Source organism: Mesoplodon mirus, assembly GCF_964341445.2.
Source record: "Mesoplodon mirus genome assembly, chromosome: 7".
Taxonomy (NCBI): domain Eukaryota; kingdom Metazoa; phylum Chordata; class Mammalia; order Artiodactyla; family Ziphiidae; genus Mesoplodon; species Mesoplodon mirus.
This window is the reverse complement of record NC_138983.1, coordinates 74,171,021-74,194,456: the sequence shown is the minus strand read 5'-3', so window position 1 is coordinate 74,194,456 and position 23,436 is coordinate 74,171,021. Positions and strand designations below refer to the sequence as shown.

General features: G+C 47.2%; 2 protein-coding genes across 2 annotated transcripts in view; both read left to right on the top strand.

Moving 5' to 3' along the window:
- LOC309807969 (forkhead-associated domain-containing protein 1-like) overlaps positions 1-10,677 on the top strand; it is a gene marked incomplete at its 3' end in the record, with an annotated part of 96,680 nt that extends 86,003 nt beyond the window's left edge. The window contains exons 15-19 of the mRNA XM_082627980.1: positions 4,160-4,257; positions 6,170-6,286; positions 9,203-9,298; positions 9,722-9,942; positions 10,479-10,677. Coding sequence (XP_082484106.1) covers positions 4,160-4,257; positions 6,170-6,286; positions 9,203-9,298; positions 9,722-9,942; positions 10,479-10,677 — 731 coding nt within the window. The remainder of the gene's footprint in view (positions 1-4,159; positions 4,258-6,169; positions 6,287-9,202; positions 9,299-9,721; positions 9,943-10,478) is intronic.
- The window catches only part of LOC309808805 (forkhead-associated domain-containing protein 1-like), a gene marked incomplete at its 5' end in the record, with an annotated part of 205,828 nt that extends 186,897 nt beyond the window's left edge, over positions 1-18,931 (top strand). The window contains one exon of the mRNA XM_082629380.1: positions 18,747-18,931. Coding sequence (XP_082485506.1) covers positions 18,747-18,863 — 117 coding nt within the window. The 3' untranslated portion in view covers positions 18,864-18,931. The remainder of the gene's footprint in view (positions 1-18,746) is intronic.
- Positions 18,932-23,436: the final 4,505 nt, after the last annotated feature.

Sequence of the window (23,436 nt, the reverse complement as noted above, 5' to 3'; positions counted from 1 at the left end):
GAAGATCCCACATGCCGCGGAGCGGCTGAGCCCGTGAGCCATGGCCGCTGAACCTGTGTGTCCGGAGCCTGTGCCCCGCAAAGGGAGAGGCCACAACAGTGAGAGGCCCACATACCGTAAAAAAAAAGAAGAAGCTGGCTCAAAAACTTTTTATGTGTTAGACCACCATGATAAGTGATTCAAGGTACTTCCCATTACTGAGGCCAGCAGGGGATCCCCAGTCACTCATCACCATACGCAAGCAGTCCTAAGAGCCTTGTGTGTTCACAGTTCCTAAGAGGAGGGTAGGAACCATGGTTTGTTTAACTCCTCCTCGGTACTTGTCACTGTGTTAGTTGTTTTACGTGTACTGTGTACTTTCGTCTTCCAACAGCCCAATGAGCCAGGTACTATTGTCGTCTTTATTTTGCAAGTAAGGAAACTGAGTATCAATAACATTAAGGAACTTGCTCAAAGTCACACAGCTGGTGCATGGTAGGGTCAGGACTCAAACTGAGGTCGTTGTGATCCTGGCACTTGTGTTTTTTCTGTGACCCCACATGCCCTCCGAAGATCCAGAGGGGTACCAGGTGCATGCCCAGTTCCTAGAGGACAGGTTCTGTCGTTAACTTGAACAGAGACAAACCTGAGAGTTTCATTCCCTGGAGTGAAGGGTGTCTGATGCACGCCGCGGGCCTCGCCCCAGCAAAGCCCCATTTGCATTAGAGCGAATAAGTCTGAGTTCAGGCTTTGGAGACCAGCTGCTAAGGTGTGACTATCAAGTGTGCGCTTACTCATTGTGTGAGCAGGTCTCGACTTCTGTGTGCCTCTGTTTACTTGGTTATAAAATGGGGTTAAGATCTCACCAGGTAGTTGTGAGGATTAAACGACGTGGTACCCAAATCATGGGGTCACACATAAGCCTTAGGAAACGGTAGCTGCCATCCGCATCAGCCTTGAATACTTGTTGATTTAATGTGAACTAAATGTGGATGGCAAGCAGATGGGTATGCACACAGGTAGGGCAGCGTGATTTACTCACGCCGAGGTGCCTTTACCTGTGACCCCTGCCGCATCTCTATTTGACAGCTAGTCAGATTTTCTTAGCCGTGAGCACTCAGTTCTCTTCCCAGGCCTTCTTCCTCGGCTCTTGACAATGGGCTGCATTTCCTAGCTGCCGAGTGGTAAAGCTGGGACTCCATCCAGGTCCCTCTGACCTCAAAGCCCCTGCTCTGAACCACCATACTACCTGCCTTTTAAAATATTGTCCTAACGGATAAAACGCACGTAACAAGCTAGGTCTGTAAAATCCTGGAATAAATCCCTCAGGGAAATCCAGGTTGAGTAACTATTGTTGGATCATGTCATGAGCAGCCCAGGAGATTGGGGTCACTACTAAAGATCTGATTGGTTAAGATATCACCTAACACCTGTCACAATGGCCGTCACCAAAAAGAACACAAATAACAACTGTTATTTGTGAGGATATGGAGAAAAGGGAACCCTTGTACACTGTTGGTGGAAATGTAAATTGGTGTGGCCACTACGGAAAACAGTTTGAAGGTTTCTCAAAACACTAAAAATAGAACTACCACATGATCCAGCAATTCCACTCCTGGGTATTTATTCCCCTAAAATGGAAAACACTAATTCAAAAAGATACATGCACCCCAATGTTCATAGCAGCATTATTTACGATAGCCAAGACATGAAAGCAACCTAAGTGCCCATCCACAGATGAGTGGATAAAGAAGATGCAGTAGGGAATTCCCTGGCGGTCCAGTGGATAGGAGTTGACGCTTTCACTGCTACGGCCCAGGTTCAGTCCCTGGTTGGGGAACTAAGATCCCACAAGCTGCATGGTGTGGCCACCCCCCAAAAATAGATGTGATATATCTATATCTATATCTATATCTATATCTATATCTATATCTATATCTATATATGCAGTGGAATACTACACAGCCATAAAAAAGAATGCAATTTTGCCATTTGCAGCAACATGGATGGACTTGGAGGGTACTATGCTTAGTGAAATAAGTCAGACAGAGAAAGACAAATACTGTATGATATGACTTTTATGTGGAATCTAAAAAATAAAACTAGTGAATATAAGAAAAAAAGAAATAGACTCACAGATATAGAAAACAAACTAGTGGTTACCAGTGGGGAGCGGGAAAGGGGGAGGGACAAGTTAGAGGTAGGGAAATAAGAGGAACAAACTACCGTGCTCACTTCAGCAGCACATATACTAAAATCGGAACAATACAGAGAAGATTAACATGGCCCCTGTGCAAGGATGACACGGAAATTCATGAAGCGTTCCATCCTTCTGTGACCAGAATGGGAAGGAAATTCAAAAAAGAGGGGCTATATGAATACATAGAGCTGATTCACGTTGCTGTACAGTTGAAACTAACACAACGTCGTAAAGCAGCTATACTCCAATTTTAAAAAAAAGAGGTACAAACTACTATGTATAAAATAAATAAGCTACAATGATATATTTTACAGCACAGGGAATATAGCCAATATATTTTTTTTAATTTCACTTTTTCCTAATTTTTTTTTCTTTTTTTTTTAAACCCCACATTTGTTCATTTATTTATTTTTTTGGCTGTCTTGGGTCTTCGTTTCTCTGCGAGGGCTTTCTCTAGTTGTGGCAAGCGGGGGCCACTCCTCATTGTGGTGCGCTGGCCTCTCACTATCGCGGCCTCTCTCGTTGCGGAACACAGGCTCCAGACGCGCAGGCTCAGTAGTTGTGGCTCACAGGCCTAGTCGCTCCGCGGCATTTGGGATCCTCCCAGACCAGGGCCCGAACCCGTGTCCCCTGCATTAGCAGGCAGACTCTCAACCACTGCGCCACCAGGGAAGCCCATAGCCAATATTTTATAATAACTATAAATGGAATATAACCTTTAAAAATTGTGAATCACTATGTTGTACACCTGAAACATACAATATTTTACATTGACTATATCTCAATTAAAAAATAAAAAAGCTGCGACCTAAAAAAAAAAAAATCTAATTGGTGAAGGATTACTGTGTGGTCCCACTGGAAGACAGGAAACATCTAAGGAGGACCTTAAAAGTCAGCTCCCCTCTCCTCCTGCCTGGTTTCTCAGCTTCTTTTGATAAGGGAAAGAAAGGACTTTTTACATTGATCTTTGCAAGCTCAGTTGATTGTGTCTATTTCTGCAAGACTTTGTTGCAAATAAAAGGATTCCCTGCATACATAGAAAATCGCTCTTTCTCAGATATCCAAGATACACAGTATTTTTATGTGAAAAAAAAGAAAGTTGTAATACAATATGCACAGTGTTCTCCCCTTTTTTTTCTTTTTTTTTTTTTTTCAAATGCCAATATCCAACCACAGGAGAAATCTGGAGGAAAAGACATAAAAGTGTTGAGAGTATTATCCCAGCATGATAAGACTGCGTGAGCCTTGACTTTCCCTCAGTCGTTCAACAACTATTTATTGCAGCCCTACTGTGTGCCGGCCACTGAGGATACAGCGGGGGGACACTTTCCACTTTATGGGTTTCTGCCCTGTTTGGATTTGTGTAACAGGCATGTGTAAATTTTGTAACCAGAACTATAATCAAGAATTGCTGCTTCTCCCAGAGAAGAAAATCCCTCTTTCCAACAGCCCAAGTCTGCATCACCCATCTCTGCCATCTCGGGATCCACCCAGTGCCCCTCTCCTCACGCACCCTTCACATAAGCCAGCCCAGCGCTTCACTCTCCAGCCTCTAGTCTCTCTGAAAAGAGAATGAGAGACCTAGGTCTGAATTCTGATCCTACTGCTTACCAGCTCCATAGCTTAACCTTGCTGGGCGTCTGTGTCTCACCTATAAATGCAAACACATTTCCTTGCTAGGCTGTTTGTAATGATCAGAAAATATCACGTGGTAAACTTCTGGCATGGTGCCTGGCACACGGCAAGTGGTTAATACTGAATAGCTATTATTATAATATTATTATTCTCACTCTTCCAAGCTGGAAATTCTCAGCAAGTGGCATTGTCAGAGGTCAAGGGCCCAGGCACGAGCCTATTCAGCTCCCCTCCTGTCTCTCTCCGCACCCACCTTTCCTCCTTTCCCTCCATCTTCCCTCACTACGTTCTCTTTCCAAATGCAGCTCTTCCCTCCCTGAGTCTCCCCTTCTCTCTCCCTCCCAGACCACCTTGTGCACAAGCTCCTGAATCACGACCTCCTTCTTCAGCGTCTACAGCCTCCCACTCCATCTTTCTCCTTCGTCATCAAACATGCACTTCAAGCTGGTGCATCTTCACTGGGACCACTGCTTCTTTAGCTCCTTTTCTACTGCTTGTACTCCTGTCCCACTAAGACCTTGAAGTGCATTACACCCTGTGTGCTCACCACCAACTTCCCACATTGTCTTTGCCTCTTTGGCAACTGACGTGGCCCCCCCTGCACTGAAGCCCCAGCTTCCTCCCCCCGCCATGTTCTCTCTGGCCTACCCAACCCTCTCGGTTTGCTTTCTTGAAACCCTCTCATCTTTCATAATTACAGCTTGGGTGGGTGATGCTCCTGGCAGCCAGTAGGTGGAGGCCAGGGATGCTGCTAAACGTCCTACGGTGCCCAGGACGGCTCCCACGACGAGGACTGTCCCGCCCAACACGTCGAGATGCTGCAGCTGAGAAATGCTGCTGGCTCCTTCGTCTCTGATACATCCCGGTTATTTTTCTGAAAAAAAAAAATCACCCTTCATTAAGCCAACTCACTGCTCCATCAGAAGCTGAAATAGCAGTGACTCAGACCCTGGAGTCACACCACTGTGATCCCAAGCCCTGGCTCAGCCATTTGCCAGCTGTGTGGCGTCCAGCAGCCACAGGTCTCAGAGCCCGACTGCCTCATGTGTAAAAGGAGGCGATGGCGGGACAATACAGTGGGGTGATGCGTTGATTGCTTGGCAGAGGGCCGGGCACACAGGTCACACTCGTGACATTTCAGTGATGTTTAAATCAAGTTTATACTCTTTAGGCTACTGTTCTAGGCTGGCCACAAACTGAACTCAGCTTTCCATCCCAACTCTTCCCTCTACTCCTCCCCTCCCCCATCATCTGCTCTAACCCAATTAAGCTCTTCCAGAACATGCACTGCATTTCCCCACCTCTCATCCTACCTCCTGCCTTCACCCCCCATATTAGTTTCCTATGGCTGTTCTAACAAATTACCACAAACTTAGGGGCTTAACACAACTCATATTTATTCTTTTACAGTTCTGGAGGCCAAAGGTCCAAAATCAGTTTCGCTAAGGTAAAGGCAAGGGGCTGGTTCCTTCTGGAGGCTCTAGGAAAGAATCCGTTTCCTTGCCTTTTCTAGTCTCTAGACTGGAAAAGGCAAGGAAATAAAAATTCCCCGCTTTCCTTGGCTCACGGCAGAGGAGCACCTTCAACTCTCTGCTTCTGTCACATCACCGTCTCTGTCTGTCTGTAGTCAGACTCCCTGTGTCTGCTTCTTGTAAGAACCCATGCACCTATATTGGGTCCCCCCAGCTAATCCAGGATAAGCCCGCATCTCAAGATCCTTACCTTCATCACATCTGCAAAGGTCCTTCTGCCCTGTCAGGTAATGTTCATAGGCTCTAAGGATTAGGACCCAGACATCTTTGGGGGGGAGGCATCATTCACCCAACCACCTCTTCCATTCTGACATGCCATCCCCTCCAACTCTGCATACCCATGCGTGCCCACGCCCAGTGGGGCCTCAGCCAAGCAGTGATCACACCAGGTGAATGATGGCGCCTCCCCTGGGACTTTTTTCATAGACGGATGCTGTGCAAGGACCAACCTTGGGGAACTTCCCAGGATAAATACCGTGTTTAGAGGGAATAGGGCTTTCAAGAAGCCAAGCTTGCTGCTGGGTGGAGCCCTGGGCTAGGACACAGAAGCCTGGGTTCAAGTCCATCCTCACACCCGTGGCCGAAGGTTCCCCCTCAGTGCCCCCGCCCTGGGAGGCTGCAGCCTCATATGAGCTGTGTGGCCTTGGACAAGTCATTTCACCTCTCTGGGCCTCGATACCTCACCTGCCAAGGGAGGATGGTGAACTAATTAGTACTGGCCTGTGGTAAGTGTCCAGTAAATAGCAGCTGTGACTTTTACATGCAGTAACTTCTTCCTGAGCCTTTCTTTTGAGTGTAAATTATTTCTTTTATAGATCACAAGGACCACATGGATGGATCATTTCTAGACTTAAAGACCCTCGGGATGGAAAAAAATGTTCAGAAAATATTGGATGTAAAACCTGACTTGCCACCTTTTTCAAGAGTTGAGATCGGAACGGTAACCAAAGAAACTTTGTCTCTGCATTGACTGACACGTGGGGAGGGTGGGCATGAGGACAGACACGAGCCGTGTGCCCTGGCACCACTGTATACATCATTGGTTCGAGGCCAGGTCCTCCCTGATGGGCTGGCACCTGTATGGACTGATCGGTGCCTGGCCGTACCACCGATCCAATGTTTGAATAGAAAGGCGGCTTGCCATCATGTACAGCATGATATAGCATTGCACTGATGCTGGCCAGGTCAATCTCTGGGCCCTCCTTTTCACATCACATGTTGTATTCTGCAGAAAATATCCAACAAGCTAATGTACAACAGTATGTCATGAGCTTGCCTAACATTTGCTTTTTGCTATAAACTGAAAAACATGAACACATAAAGGGCAGCCAAAGGGAGCCATGATGATTAAGAAGACACAAGTTCTAGAATCAGAGACCTGTGTCCTAATCCCAGCTCTGCAAGCTCTGTGACCTTGGGCAGCCTCCTAACCTTTCTGGGACTTCAATTTCCCAGCTGTAAAATGATGATGGAAAAATTAAAGGAGATCATTATGTAAAGTGCTTATCCCAGTGCCTAGCTCATAGCGAGCACTTTAATAGATGATAGTTATTATTGTCAAACAGTATTTAAAGAGTATTATCCAAGAAAACCTTCCTTTCTTAGGGAGCATAGTTTGTGTTTTCCAGGATTTTCAGAAGTAATTTGATTGTTAGGTTGAAGGTGCCCTGTATCCTAAATGGATGTTTGATCGGGTGTTTGACTGAAACATGACAATGGACAGCTCAGGTCAGCGTGGCTTGCTGCGGCAGCTGGTCTAAACCAGCTTTTGGAAAACATAATAAAGCCATCCTCTCTGTACCAGCATTTTCTCCTACAATTTTTCTAGACATTTGCTCACACGTCTAGAGATGTGAGTCTTCAGAAACGTGTTGGTCTTCCTGATAAAATCGAACCTTCCTTCTCTGAGGCTGGGAGTAGAGGGACCGTCTCCAGGTGGGGAGCTCAGCTGGATCTCACGTCCTGATGGTCCTGCTTCCAAGACCTTCTCCTTGGCAACAAGCCCTCATCCCACCACTGACACCACAGAGCAGGAAACCTCCTAACTCTCAATCCTCCAAGGTTGGCAGTAATTAAATGAAAGAGCAGGAGGAAGAATAGCTGACATCTGTGAACTGCTTACTGTGTGCCAGGCGTTGAGCTCAGCCGGCTCCATGCCTTATGTCATTGAACGAATCGTAGCAGCCTTGTGTCATAGTTACTATTATTGTCCCCATTTAACAGATAAGAAAAAGTAAGGCTTCAGGAGGTCAAGTACCTCACCCAAGGTCACAGAATAATGATTGAAGACACACCAGGGGTGTGTCCCTGGTGGTGTGTCTGCTAGCCTGCAGAGACCGGGTGGGGACTGTGTGCTTGGATCCTGTAGCCCAGGCTCTTCCTTAGTGACCCTCCCCTCAGGAAAAGAGGGGGCGTCTGGAGAGGTACAGAGGAAGCAGCTCAGGGTAGCTGAAGACACTGAGCAGCATCTCAGGTTCTTTTTGCAGCAGATCTGCCCGGTTTATTGTCATCTTCAGATACCCTCTTTTATTCTCATCTCCATAGATACATAGACAAATATGTCCACTCTTATCTATCACAGTCACTTTGGGGGCCATTATAGTTTTTTAGTTGTTTTGTTTTTAATCTCAGAGGTTTTCAGGGTAGTGCCAACAAATGCTAGGGCTAAGAGAGGCTCATGGCAAGCATTAAAAGCCAATTTATTTTTTAAGGAGGCTTATTAGGGTTATTTGTAGTCGTTCAGATCGGGTAACCTATTCAGACTGGTGGCCATTCCATGCAGTCATTTGGGCTTCCAGCAGCCAGCTGGCTGGTTGGGGTCTTAGGGAGATGCAGCTGCAAACACTATCTGCATTGTCTCTGGAAAGGGTCTGAAGTGATGCTCACCCACCAGGTTCCAGAACTAGGAGAAGGTTGGGCCAAATTTTGTGAGGGTATGGTTTCTGCTGCACAGAAATGAGATTCCTTTAATAAAAAGGAGGGAGGCTATTTTCCACTTAACCTTCATTCGTTCATTCAACAAACATGCCCACTATGCACCACTCGGTGCCAGGTGCCATGCTGGGCACAAGGAGGGAGATAGTGAGCAAAAGCCACATGGTCCCCATTTTTCTGGAGCTTGTCCTCTCAACATCAGCGGTACTGATTTTTTGAGCCAGGTAACTCTTTGTTTGGGAGACTGCCCTATGCATCGTGGGGTGTTTAGCAGCATCCTTGTCCTCTACCCACTAGACGCCAGCAGCAATTATGACAACCACAAATGTGTCCAGGCATTGCTAAATGTCCTGGAGGGGGTAGGGTGGCCAGAGTCACCCCCGGTTGAGAACCACTGGCCTAAAGGGAAGACAGACGAGACGGTGGCCAAAGAATGGCATAAGTGATGCATCATTTCAAAGGCAGTCGTGCTCTGAAGGGGTAGGAACACAGTCATATAGAAAGCAGTTCACAGAGTCAGACTGGATTTAAAACCAACTCTCTTGGCATGGACATATATACACACACGCTACCAAAGGTAAAATAGATAGCTAGTGGGAAGCAGCTGCATCGCACAGGGAGAGCAGGTCGGTGCTGTGTGTCTACCTAGAGGGGTGGGATAGGGAGGGTGGGAGGGAGACGCAAGAGGCAGGGGATATGGGAATATATGGATACGTATAGCTGATTCACTTTTTGATACAGCAGAAACTAACACACCATTGTAAAGCAATTATACTCCAATAAAGATGTTAAAAAAATTAACTCTCTCAAATTATTCTTTAGTATCTTTCCAGTTCTTCCATTATTCTTTGGGTTATTCTTCTGGATGTAGAAAATCATAATGGAATGCCAAGAGAGTTTTTCTTCTTTTTTTTTATTTCAGCCTCAAAATGGCCTTTCCAGCCCAGGGTCCATCATGGTCTCTGAGAAGTTAAGGAAAATGGATGTGGCTGACGCTTTAGATCTTAGTGAAAAGCTGGTAGGTATACCCAGCATCAGTCCCCTCCTGTCCAAACCTGCGTGCCCTGCAGATAGTTTAAAACCAACGCCACATACATGTTTAGTTGTTACAGTAGCTCCACGAGGCCCATCTCCTATCCCAGCATGGGCTGGAAATTGCAGAGCCCAATTCCTTGCAAGACTGGGTAGTAAGAATGAATGTTTATGTCTGTTGTCATTCCCCCTCCCCACTTCCCCCCAATTCTCAAAAAGGCATAGTGTAAATGGATGCGGGGGAAAATGAAAGTCGTACTAAAAGCCCCAAATGCACTCATTTGCAAAGCATGTGTTTCTTCTCTGCAACTGCAGAAAATGAATGAAACAGAATTAGACGTTTGCCTCCTCAAAGGGGCCACCAGTGGTCTTGGGCCAGGCCTCTTACCTGCGAAATGCTTTCTCATAGTACATGGACATGAGCAAAACCCTCGGGACTTTGATGAACATCAAAGATATGTCAGGTCACGTGTCCATGAAACACCTCTCCCCAAAAGAGAGGGAGAGAGTCCACCAGCTTCGACAAAGAGACCTGTACCTGGTGTTTGATAAGATCACCCTACTCAAGAACCAGCTGCAGAGAAAAGAAGAGCTTTTGAGACGATACGAGAAGGACATTGAACAGCTCAAGTATGGCCCATGTCTCCGGCAAAAGGCCCAGGCCTCCATTCTCCAGGGTAAACCTCGGTGCAGCTGCAGACCCGTAGGGACCAGGACAAGAGGACAGAGGCCTGGGTGTGGAGGGGGGAGGCGGGATGGTGACTCAGGGCCTGATGGACCCAAGTCTCTGGGCAAGAAAGCAGCAGTTAAAGTACCCTACTGTTAAGGAATAAGGTGCACCTTTTATAAATGTGTCTGATGTTTCACCATGTGTGTGCTTTTCGTAATTCCATCCTATTTTCAGTGGTATCCGTTCCCCCACCCTCTCTGGGAAATTGGGAGGGGCTGGTAGCATAACCGTTGCCCCCTTCATGCTGCACGTCCACAGCCAATGGGCTATTTATTCTGCCCTCTAGTCCCCACATCTTCAGCCTTCCCCCAACTTGTAAGGAAACCGCGAAGCCAGGCATATATGGAAGTGTTCTGAGGATCTCCCAGGTCGGGAGCATTGGTGGTGAGTGAGAAAGCTGAGGAGAAAAGAGACTTTGTCTCTCCTGTGTGCTCAGGCAGAGCAAAGTGTCGGTTCAGATGTACCAGTCACAGGTGGCAAAGCTGAAGGACGACATCTGCAAAGAGGCCGAAGAAAAGGCGCTGCTGAAGGAGGCCCTGGCGCACATGGAAGAGCGGCTGCACCAGGAGAAGAGGGTCACCAGGGCGATCAGGCAGCAGAAGGGGAGAGGTCCCTGCTCGGAGCAGAGCCTCTGAGGCTGCCCCTCAGCTCCCTTTAGAAACAGCCAACTGAGGTCCCAGTGGGATCCAGGCAGCACAGAATGCATTCGCTCATTGCAAAGGAAGGTGGCAGAATAGCTTTAGCATTAGGCAGACTTAGGTTTAGACTCTTGTTCTGCCATTTACTGTGTGACTTCAGGCAGCTTTTTTTTTTTTAACATCTTTATTGGAGTATAATTGCTTTACAGTGTTGTGTTCATTTCTGCTGTGTAACAAAGTGAATCAGCTATATGCATATGTATATCCTCAGATCCCTCCCTCTTGCGTCTCCCTCCCACCCTCCTTATCCCACCCCTCTAGGTGGTCGCAAAGCAATGAGCTGATCTCCCTGTGCTATGCTTCCCACTAGCTTTCTATTTTACATTTGGTAGTGTATATATGTCCATGCCACTCTCTCACTTCATCACAGCTTACCCTTCCCCCTCCCCATTTCCTCAAGTCCATTCTCTACATCTGTGTCTTTATTCCGGGCTGCCCCTAGGTTCATCAGAACCTTCTTTTTTTTTTTTTTTTTTTAGATTCCATATATATGTGTTAGCTTAACCTCTCTGAGACTCAGTCTAGCTTGCCTCTATTTTTTTTAACTTTCTTTTTTTTTAATTTAATTTTTATTTTATATTGGAGTATAGTTGATTTACAGAGTTGTGTTAGTTTCAGGTGTACAGCAAAGTGATTCAGTTATACATATACATATATCTATTCTTTTTCAGATTCTTTCCCATATAAGTTATTACAGAATATTGAGTAGAGTTCCCTGTGCTATACAGTAGGTCCTTGTTGATTATATATTTTATATATAATATTGTGTATATGTTAAACCCAAACTCCTAATTTATCCCTCCCCACCACATTTCCACTTTGGTAACCATAAGTTTGTTTTCAAAGTCTGTGAGTCTCTTTCTGTTTTGTAACTAAGCTCATTTGTATCATTTTTTTTAGATTCCACATATAAGTGATATAATATGATATTTGTCTTTGTCTGACTTACTTCACATAGTATGATAGTCTCTAGGTCCATCCATGTTGCTGCAAATGGCATTACTTCACTCTTTTTTATGGCTGAGTAGTATTCCACTGTATATTTGTACCACATCTTCTTTATCCACTCCTCCATCGACATTTAGGCTGCTTCCATGTCCTGGCTGTTGTGAACAGTGCTTTCTGAGACTCATAGTCTAGCTCGTCTGTATTTTTTTAACTTTTGATAATTCGTGTATTTTATCTTGTTTTTTCTATCCAGATAACTCTTTTTTCTACCAGTTTTATTGAGACATAGTTGACACACAGCACTGTACTGAGCTTAAGGGTGTCCAGCATCATGATCTGACTTCCCTGCCTCCTGCAATGATGACCACAATCAGTTGAGTGAACAGCCCGAGTGTTTTTAAAGGCGGCGCTTCTGATTTTCATTGTTCTGCCAGGTGCCAGGGATACACCGAGGAATAAGCTCTCTGAGAATAAAGATTTGGGTTTGCTCTTCTGAGTAGCCAGAATAGTACTCCAGTCTTTCTGACTTGGGGCTGTGTATTTGTACACGCATGCTTGCGTGTATGTGTGTACATGTGAGTATGTGCTGTGGGTTTGCATGTGTGTGTATTTGCATGTGTGTGTTTGTTGCCTGCATGAGCTCTAAGGAGGCCAAGGTCATAGAAGGGTGCCCTTCTCCTCAACCAGGAGGTGATGGTCAGATAGTTCTTTGCAGAAGCCTGCCCTCCATCCTGCGAACCTTCCAGGCAATAGGTTTCCAGACAGCAGGCTCTCTGGCTTAGAGCCCCAGAAATGAAAAGTGGCTGTCCTGCTCTGAGGGAGCCTGGATGCGGTGTTTCCAGTGCTCACTGCTGTGAATTAAACATCACAGGCCTTAGTCTGCATGTGTCATCGGGCTGCCTCAGGCAGAGGACAGTTTCCTTTCACACCAAGCAATGCCAGGGAGAGCTGGGCCAGTGACAGAGTTGTGACTTTCCCTTTGATGTGCCCTCTGGAGAGCTCACCCCTCCCCGAAATGCCGCCCCCACCCCCAGGGCTTGGCAGACTAGGCCCCAAAGCAGAGACGCCAGACCACAGAATGGGACAGAGAAGGGCCCAAAAAAAGCCATTGTCATGTACTGAAAACCTGAGGATTTACATAATCAGGCTTCACATGCATTATTCATGGGCTGCCTCATTCATACACAGTGCAAGGGACAGGCCAGCCTGTTTGTCAGGAAGAAAACAATAATACATTTTAAAGTTTTGCTGGATCCTAAAGGGCACTTGTATATATCTGTCTTGGCATCTGTTCCTTCCAGGGAGTATATCTTCGTTGTCTTTAAGCAGAAATTAACAGAAAGTAGAATTCCTCTTTTCTAAGTTTTACACTTAGTATTTTCACAAGGAGCCTTAGGTTTTTAGCCTCCTGTATGAAACTTTGAAACTCTTCACCCGTTCACAGAGGTGGCAGTGTTGAAGCACTGAGATGAAATTACACATCTTTAGCCTCAGAATTGCCCCCCCCCAAAAAAAAATGGAGTTTGTAGTTTTAATTTTTGACCATCTATTCACCAAGCAGACCTTTCAAGAATCAAAAGTCCTATTTCCACACTAATATCGCTGGCTGTGAAAATGAGACTTGGTATAAGATGCTGGGCCTTCACAGCGAACTGGGTCTGTGGCTCTGTCCATGTGGCAGAGGGACGGGAACCGCGGCCCAGGCCGTGCTCACTCGAATCCACTTCCCACATCACCCAAGAAGCCGGCAGTGTCTCTCAGAGTTCAGAGGCCAGATTTGGAGTCAAACAAATAGGGGTCAAGCCCCACCGCTGCCCCGAATGACCCTGAGTAAGTGGCTTGACCTCTGTATCCCAGGTTCCTCAACAAAAGCAACCAAAACTGTTAGCAAGGGGCCTACTCCGTGGGGCAGTGGGAGGGTTAAATGGCAAAATGCCTGCAGTGCCTGGCACATCACAAGCCCCGTTTCTAAGGGGGAAGAATAGGCAGCTCATGGATGGGTGGGGATTCCTCTATTTCTTTCAGGGAGCTTCCTGCCAGCTGACGCCTTCCCCGGTCCTCCCAAAGCTGCCAGCTCTTATGGGACGCGCTCTTCTCTTTGGTGAATACGACTAGGCCACGGCCAAGAAAGGACCCAGATACCTTTTGTGAAAGGGCTAAGGCTGGGATTTTCAAGAGGAAATTTTTAAATGCACAGAAGTTGCCACTTGGGAAGCACGCAAGCCCTTTCTTAGGGCTTGAAGTGTAAGAAAGGCTGAAGGGCACCGGCTGCTTCTGGCAGGAGAAGCCGCTCAGCTCTCCTGCCAATCAAATCTCCAGCCAATCAAGTCCTGGCTAGGGGGCGTGACCACCACTTTGCCTTGTGGTCTCAGCCAGGAAAAGCCCCTAACCTTCCCTCTGCTTAATTAGCTCAGATCCCTCTTCTTTAAGATGAGAATAAAAATGGCACCTAGCTCGTAGCCTTCCCAATGGGAGCTTGTATACAAAAGCCTTAGCACATAGGACCACAAAGCATTCACCCTCTCCTACCATCGTCATTATCCTCACTATTCTCTTTAACTCACTATCTTCCAAGATTTCCTTGGGCCCAGGTATTCTCAAGATTCTGGCTTCCTCCGTGCCACTTCTGTGTTTTGTTTGTTTGTTTGTTTGTTTTTGCGGTACGCAGGCTTCTCACTGTTGTGGCCTCTCCCGTTGTGGAGCACAGGCTCCGGACGCGCAGGCTCAGCGGCCATGGCTCACGGGCCCAGCCGCTCTGCGGCATGTGGCATCCTCCTGGACCGGGACACGAACCCTGCGTCGGCAGGCGGACTCTCAACCTCTGCTCCACCAGGGAAGCCCCACAATTGGTAGATGTTGTGTAGGAGGAGCGTGGGATGGGAGGGGCTTGGGGTGGTACTCTTCCGCCCACAATGATGAAGTAGAACCATGTGGCCAGGCCTATGCAGCATACGGATAGAAGAAGGCTAAAGAAAAAGACCCTCCCGCACCCCCTTCATCACATCCCAGTGTGTTCAGTAAAGTTCAGGAAAAGCAGGTGCACAGGGGCCAGGCTCTGCCCTTCAGTGCCCAGTTGCCCACTGACGGAACTTAATCCAGGAAGGAATTTTGCAGCAATGTTCAAACTGGGGTTCCCTGGAGCCTTTGGGTGCCATGGAAAGGTGTGACTCTCAAAGCACACACACCTTTCTCCCGCCAGAGAAGCTCTCCATTATCTTATACCCCAAGTTCCTCATGGGATTTTGCTTGGATATACGGTTCTGCCAAAAAAAAGGCGGGGAATGGGGTGGGAGAGAAGAAGGCTGTTGGTTTAAAACTAACCCCTGCTTTATAATATCTGGGAATTTGGATAGTGATTGTCTCAACTGAGTTTGTGATAAATACTGAGTGGCTGCAGGCTCGAGGCCTTCTCCACGGAAAATGCCTGGAGGGCAACTGTCAGTTCAATACGGGCCCATCAGCCTTCACAGACAGTCCTCTGAGGGTAGAGTTAGCATCCTTCTGGGAGAATGGAAGAGTCTTGTAAGCACCTATGCCCTGTCCCAAAAGACAGCCTTATTTCCTCCCTGAGTTTTGTGACTACCCGGTAGGGTTGCCAGATTTAGGGGAAAACAAACAAACCAAAAACACGATGCCCAGTTAAATTTTAATTTCAGATAAACAACAAAAGCTATTCAGTATAAATGTCCTAACTATTACACGGGGCATATTCACACTCACAAATTTGTTGGCTTCATTCTGAAATTCAGATTTAACTGGGCATCCTGTATTTTATCTGGCAACCCCTCCAACATTTACTGAGCACCAACTAGACACCAAGCAGGGAGGTTCTGAAGCAGGTGTCGCAAGATGGCAGCCCACAGATATATTCCATTTGGCTCATGGGATTTTTTTTTAAGTTACATTTCAAAATAGGGCAGTTTCCTGGAATACTCTGGATTTCCAGCTTCTCTGGGAAACTTGGAAGATCTGGCGACCCTAGGCCCACAGACCCACAAGCCACCATCACAAGCCTCCATCTTCCAGGCCCCTTAGAAAGGCCCTGGGCTCGTGTGTTTGCTGCTGTCCACCACCACCCCAGCTCACTTCACCCACTTCTTTTCCTTTCCTGGCCGCTGTAGGAATCAGGTTGGCGACCCCAGTGGATGCTCAGGGCTCTAGGAGAACGTCTCCTTCCTGACACCACTGCACATTCACCTGCGGAGTGTCAGTCTGCAAGGGAGACCCCAGTTCCCTCTCACTTTTGTGTCTCCAGTGCCTAGGGGATGCTCTTTCTTTGATGAGCTGCCCCTGAGGTGCAGGGTCTTGAGCAGATCAGGGTCAGCAATAGTAATCAAACCCCAGGGGAGCGGCAAGCTCCAGGTTTTCAGTGATGCTGGCTTCCCAACAGGCCCCTGTAGTCCCTGCCAGGGAGGTTAGCCACTGGGGCTTTCAACATTTCCACTGGGTGGAAAGCCACTGGACATCTACAGCCTCTTCCACTGATCTAGGAGGCTCTGCTTCCAGCTAAAGCAGATCTGTCCTCCAAGAAGAATACAGTATCCTTCGTAGCCTTCTTGGTTGACCACCTCCTTCTCTGCTGGAATCTGGAACAGAGATTCCCTAAAAGGTGCAGCAGGACAGTGTAGCGTTGCCCCAAAGCCACACCCCTTCTGCAGACCTCTATCCTCACCTCCTCACCTAGGAAGGCTCAACATTCCATCCAAATGGGTAGCATCTGAAAGTTGAGAAAAATCCATTTTTCTCTGATGCAAAAGGCAAAGAAGAACATACGCTAAATTTTGTCAATATTCTTTCTGTGTTAAAGAGACAAATGTTTGGAGAGCTGATGAAGAACTCAAAGATGCAGAACTCACATTTCCAGGTGAGCCAGAAGAGAGAAGAGAGAAAACCCTAGAACGTCAGCAGGAAGCCCAGTGGACAGTTATCCCACATCTATTATGTATTGAGCATTTGACATGTGCCGGGCACAGAGCCAAACACTCGACGTGCAGTATCTCTTTTAAGCTTCACAACAACCCTATGGGGTGGGTGTTGTTATTATACCCAATTTACAGATGAGGTGTCTGAGGCTCAGAGACTTTCTTTGTCCAGAGCCACACAGCTCAGTAGGAGAGCTGGGAATCAGTGCAGATCTGACACCCAGGTGAGTGCTAGCTTTTCCTCCTTTAGGTTAGAAACCTCCAGGTAATAAACCTGATACATTTCCAGTGGTATTTCTCTTAAATTTCAAGGAAGCATCCTCTAGAATTCTCTTCAAAGTTGAGAATTAAGACTATGAAATCTTGAACATGTTGAAACATTGCCATTGACAAATCAGCCCTGGAACTGGAATTAAGCCAGTCCACGTTCCCACTTTGCAGACAGTAGAGGCGAGCTCTCAGGAAGCTAGAAAGCCAAACACATTTTGGTTGAATATGAGATAGGAGACATTCAAGTTTGATAAAAGGCCACAGTCATGCTGAGGCAACCAAATTATCATGGGAAGAAACGAAGATATTCTAGGTGAGGGATATATTTGAAAAATAGAAGCTTCTCAACCAGCATCCTTGTGCTAAGACCAGAAGGTGGTTACTCCCCAGAGCAGGATGTTAAGAGGATAGAGAGCATCCTGAGGGCCCCACTTGATCTGAGACGTTTGCCACCCTGCAAAGTAGAAACGACTGGAAGTTTGTTACTTATTCACTCACATATATGACTGAGCTGGGAGGAGGCAGAAACTGCCCTACATCTAGGTTTTGTCTGAGGACCACCTGCGGATGTGAAATGGCAGAGGAGATATTGGGATGGGCCCCGGATGTTGTGGGAACATTGTGCTTCTCTGAGATGTGAGACCCCCTGGAACTTCACGCTGCCTCTGGCTTTAACAGAAGCGGGGCAGATGGTGCTTCGGCTAAGAGCAAAGAGCCAGCTTCCCATTCTCCCTGCCCTCCAGCCTGAGCTTAGAAGTTTGGTGTCTAAGATCTCCTCAGTACAGAAAGGTTTCCTCCAGGTTCCTTGCCAAGTGTACCTTGGGCGACTCCTTCCCCAAGAGTGGGCCTTGGGCTTCCCTGGTGGCGCAGTGTTTGAGAGTCCGCCTGCCGATGCAGGGGACACGGGTTCATGCCCAGGTCTGGGAAGATCCCACATGCCGCGGAGCGGCTGGGCCTGTGAGCCATGGCCGCTGAGCCTGCACGTCCGGAGCCTGTGCTCCGCAATGGGAGAGGCCACAACACTGAGAGGCCCGTGTACCGCAAAAAAAAAAAAAGGGGGTGGAGGGGGCTTTTTTAAGGATATAGGGGTGAGTGCCTCATAAAAACTGGGAGCTGAAAGAGAGCCTGGCCTCGAAATAGAACTGGTAAGCCATCAGATCTCAGGCATCATCTCTTTTACACACACACAAGCATGCGCACACGCACACATAGGCCGTATCTCCTCTCTGTGTCTCTGTGTGGCTCCCCTGATCTCTGCTCTCTCCAGTCATGTGACAGGAAGGAATGACCTCATGGTCCCCCAGTTCAAAGGACCAGCCCAGGAAGCAAGTAGCATCTTAGAACCCATAACCCAAATCCTGGGAGTGACCATCTTAAAAGCCCAGCCCGTGCCAAGTGCCCGATCAGCTATGACCAGGGACAGAGTCACACACATGGCTGCCTGGATCCAGGAGTAGTGCTCAGAAAAGGGTTAGACAGACCCCCTAGAGTATGCTGCATTTTACCCTCCTAAGACATCAGAGACATAAGGCATTCAGTTCAGTAACAGCTTTTCGAGAGAAAGTCCATCCCAATGAAATTGCCTATCATCAGAAACTGCTGGTTCAAAAAGAGATGCAAATGTCAGAAGAAAACGTTATCTGTGTATCTGGAAGAGTGTACACCAAAATGTGAATAAGGTTACCTGTGGGTAGTGTGATAATGGTGGATCATTTTTCCTTCATTTTGCTCACGTCTATGTGTGTATATAAATATTTTTTACAACAAAGATTTTATTTTGAGTAAAAAAAAATGCCATTTGAGAAATATTTGGGGATCTCCCTACAATTATAGAGTTTGGGCATTTGTTGCTCTTGCTTGTTGTAGGTTGGAGCCAGAAAAGGCACCCCAAAGATGGACCAAGGAAGGGAGATGCTGAAGAGAGAAATGTCCAGCAAATCCAGCCAGAGCCTTCTGTTTTCTAAACCTGGTGGAAGGAACTAGAAACGTCGTCCCGCTGGGCCTCGCGTGATCCTCCGTGAGTCAGTGTAACTCTTCTGCGTCCAACTACTAAGATGCTTTTTTAGGACATTAAAGGTTGCTACCCTAGTGTGTTGCTTCCTAGACTGGTATTTTGCACAATACTGTATTTTGGAGTGTGTGAGGAGAGGGGTTCTTTTCACAGATATTATGAATGTAAACATACACAGGCATATGAAGACTAAGTTTGAAATTCAGACTCCTAGGCCTGGTAGATGCAATTATGTGTTTGGGTAGTGACAAACCCAAATGTCACACCTCCAAGGAGCTCTGAGAAGCCCGCAGTTGAGAAAACCCAGGGCGTGTACTGGGGCCACAGGACAGAATGGTAACCTCAGGGCTGTTGGGGCCATGGTATAGTGCATTTATATCTGAATTGATTATAATAAATGTGAACAGCAGCCAGTTTTATCGCTTCCATAACAGTGAGTCATGTTTATATGGCGCTCTGCGGTGTTCAAAACACTTCTTGTCTAATCCTCTCTCAAGCCCTGGGAGGTAAATAGCATTATGTTCCCCATTTTACAAATGAGGAAGCTGAGGCCCAGAGAGGTTAAATGGCCCACCTAAAGTCACACAGCTAGTAAATTGAAGAATTGGGGCTGGAACCCAGGTTTCTAACTCCATCTCACGCTGCCCATTCTGCCGCACCAAGACAGCCCAGTAGGTCAAGTCCCAGGCCATCAGGACAGACCAAGTACCCAGTCATCAAAGAACACACACTGCCCAGGTGGACACACCCCTTTCCTGTGGTGTTTGAAGAGACCCTCATTTTTGCCTTCTCTCCAGCCATCTGTTCTCTCCCTGCCTTTCTTGTACGGCCAGAGACCACCAAACAAAACAGGAGGAAGAGCCAGAAGCCATGAATATCATTTATTTTTTATTTTTAAAAAGCCACAATAAAAGTATTTTGATATTTTAAAACCAAATGCATTCTTTATACTGATTAAAACTAGAAGGAAATGGGAAAAATGATTGGCATGATCTTCCACTAAAGGTACTTCTTACACAGTGAGAAGGGGGAGCATCACCTGACCTTAAAAATAATCTTGAAAATCCCAGCAGTTTTCCATAAAGAACATATTACTTATACTGTACCATATCCCCAAAATCCAAAACAGCAATCTCCAGCACCAGAAAAGATCACTTGGTCAGGCAGTAGTTAAGTAGCTGGCTCATGTTTGGAAGCCAAATTGTGTGGGAAAAAACTACTTTGGTTGAATACAAATATTTGAATTTGCATAAGTTAAATGTAATGCCTATGTGGCTCCACTGTATTTGAGGTCTTTCAAAGGACGTGTTAATCTTTATCATATCAACATTGCAACCCACAATGGCAATGTCCTTTCTTCACTCCTTGAACTAGATGGTTCTTTAGGTGTCTCCTCAGCCACACACCCCTTTCTCTGAGAATGCACATTCCCCAACCAGGTTTACCCTACCTACTGCTGCTCTCTTGGCCACACCTGACTGGCTGATCAGTAGATAGTCTACCCAAGCCAGACCAATCAGGTTTCTCTTCTAACCCAAGCTGGGCCAATCAGCACCTGTGCCCTTGATATTTGGAAGTGGGACATGGAGTTACCACACAGGTCATTAATGGCCCGGAGCTGAAAGTCTTGATGCAGTTCCCAGCTGGGGTGGCCATTTCTCCCACTGTGTTTGGAGAAACAAAGCCAGTCTTAGAAAGAGATGGCCAGGATAGATAAGCAACAGGTAGAGACAAGAAACCAAGACCCAGGGAATTCCCTGGCAGTCCACCCTGCGCTTTCACTGCCAAGAGCCCGGACTCAATCCCTGGTCAGGGAGCTAGGATCCCATAAGCCACACCGTGTGGCAAAAAAAAAAAAAAAAAGAAGAAGAAACCAAGACGACCCCCAGTGAGACAGTGCAGCAGACACTACAAGCCCCTTAGTCATTGCCTCCCTCTACTGTATAAGCAGCACGCGAAATGCCCTCATTTCCCAGCCTCCCTTGCAGCTAGACCTGGCTGTGTTGTTCAGTTCTGGCCAGTGACATGCAGGTGAAGGCCCTGGGCAGGGCTTCCCTTCTGGAATTAAAGGCAAGGCTTTGCTAGGAGAAAGTTTTTCTCTTTGTCCCTTTGCCTTGTCTCCTTTTCCTCTCCTGGAGCTCGGACTTGGAGCTGGAGCAGCCATGTTGGGGATCACCAGGTAACAAGCAAGAGACCAAAGCCCACCTCAAAGGACAGTGGAGTGGAAAGACATGAAAAGCCTGGGTGGGAGCCTAGTGGCATCACTGTGCTCTGCACTGTACCTGAACTGCCTACCTCTGTACATCCTGTTGTAGAAATAAATCAGTCCTATCAGTTTCAGCCACTGTAGTCAGATGTACCTGTTTGTGCTGTGGAGCCAAGCACTCAAAAGTTAGTGACTTAAAATGGCGACTATTAGTTCTCATGATTCCAGGCGTCAAGCTGGCCACTTGTACTGGTCTGGTTGGTTTGGCTGGGGCTAGTTTAGGGTGGCTTCGTACATGCCTGCCTGGTCATTGCCAGGCAAGCTGGGTTAGGACAGTGGTTCTCAACTGGGGGCATTTTGCCTCCCAGGGGGCATTTGGCAATGTCTGGACACACTTTGGTTGTTAAACTGGGGTGGGGGTGATACTATCATCTCGGGGTAGAGGCCAGGGATGCTGCTAAACATCCTGCAGTGCACAGAACAGCTGCCCACAACCAAGACTTATTTGATCCAATATGTCAATAGTACCGAGAATGAGAAACCCTGGTCTAGAAAGGCCTCATCTGGGACGTCGGATTCTGCCTGGTGTGGTCCCTCATCACCCAGCAGGCCAGACCAGGCCACGTGTGGTGGGTACAGGTTTCCAAGAGCAACAGGAGAGAGAAAGCCCCAAAGCACACTTTTCAAGTCTCCACTTGCCATGTGTTTGCCAACATCTCATCAGACAAAGCAAGCCACATGGCTAGAGTTCATTTGGGAGGGGCTCCAAATTTTTACCATCTACCCACATCCACGTTTCTGTTATTTAAAGCTGAAGGCAGCGCGCGCCCAGAGCGTTAACGGGCGGGGGCGGGGGTGTGGAGTTGGGAGGTCAACTGGGCCTCCTGGTAGCCTCCCTGAGTTCAACCAATCCAGTGAGGAGAAGCCGTGGGCGGGGCGAGCTCCGCTGCCAGAGCGGCGTGAAAAATTTCCCAAGGCAGAGCAAAAACCTTTCCTGAGCGACTGAGCATGCCCGCTGGTGAAAGGTCCAGCCCAGCTTTCACCACATTCCAGACTCCAGAGGGACTTTTCTGAAACCCAGAGAATTGACCATGTCCTCAAACAGCTTAAAAGTCTTCCATGGCTCCCCCATGCCTCCTCAGGAAAAAAAGATCACACTTCAGTGGGTTTTTTATGCTTCATCCTCAACCAATTTCTTCAGCCATGTCTCCCACTACTTTTGCAAGAACTCTTTTGCTCCACGGATGTTGCAAACTTGCAGCTTCTCATACACACCATGTTCTCTGTGCACACAGGTTCACCTACCTGCGATTCTCTGCCCAGGCCCTCTCTACCAGGATAATTGCATCTGTGCTTTCTAGGTCTATGAAGACAGTCATGCTTCATCCCTCTGGCATAGCTCTTGTTGTTTTTTTTTTTGCATCTTTGTTGGAGTGTAGTTGCTTTACAATGGTGTGTTGGTTTCTGCTTTGTGGCAGGGTGAATCAGTTATGCATGTGCATGTGTTCCCATGTCTCTTCCCTCTTGCGTCTCCCTCCCTCCCGCCCTCCCTGTCCCACCCCTCTAGGTAGTCGCGGGGCGCCGAGCTGATCTCCCTGTGCTGTGCGGCTGCTTCCCACTAGCTATCTATTTTATGTTTGCTGGTGTATATGTGTCCATGGCATAGCTCTTCTTATTCTGTGTTGTGAATATACTCTATGTGCTCACATGTCTTATCTTCACTAGAATGTGAGCTACTTGAGGGCAGGGGTCTTGGCATATTTTACACCTGTATGGAACTCTAAGACCTAGCAGGGTGCCTGGCACAGGGTAGACACTCAATAATTGCTTATTGAATAAATGAATGGATTATGAGCTCCATGAAGGAAAAAAAAAAAAAAAAAAGCTGAAGGCTTTCCAACTGATGCAGAAAGTTGCCCTGATTCCTGATGACTTTCTGGTTCTTGGTTTCTTTCCTTGGAAAGGCCCATTCTAATGCCTGCCCTTGGGTTCCACTAGGACTTTTTGTATCACTCAAGATTCTCTGGTTGCAACCAACAGAAATCTCCTGTGGCTAACTTAAACAGAAAAGGAGTTTACTGAAAGGAAATGCGGAAGGTTAGAGAATCAACGGGCAAGCAAAGCTGAGGAGTCTGGACAGGCAGGAGCCATCTTTTCTTCCCCGTAGATGTCCCCTTTTTTGCTTCAGCCGGTTTGAGTTTCTGTTATTTGCAACCAAAATGGCATTTACTAAGACGCTCTGCACAGCCCCAACTGGTAGCTCTGAGAAGCTACCAGCGACCTTTCTTTCCCCTGACGTTGTACCAAGGGACAGCAAGGTACCTGCAGTCCCCCCACCA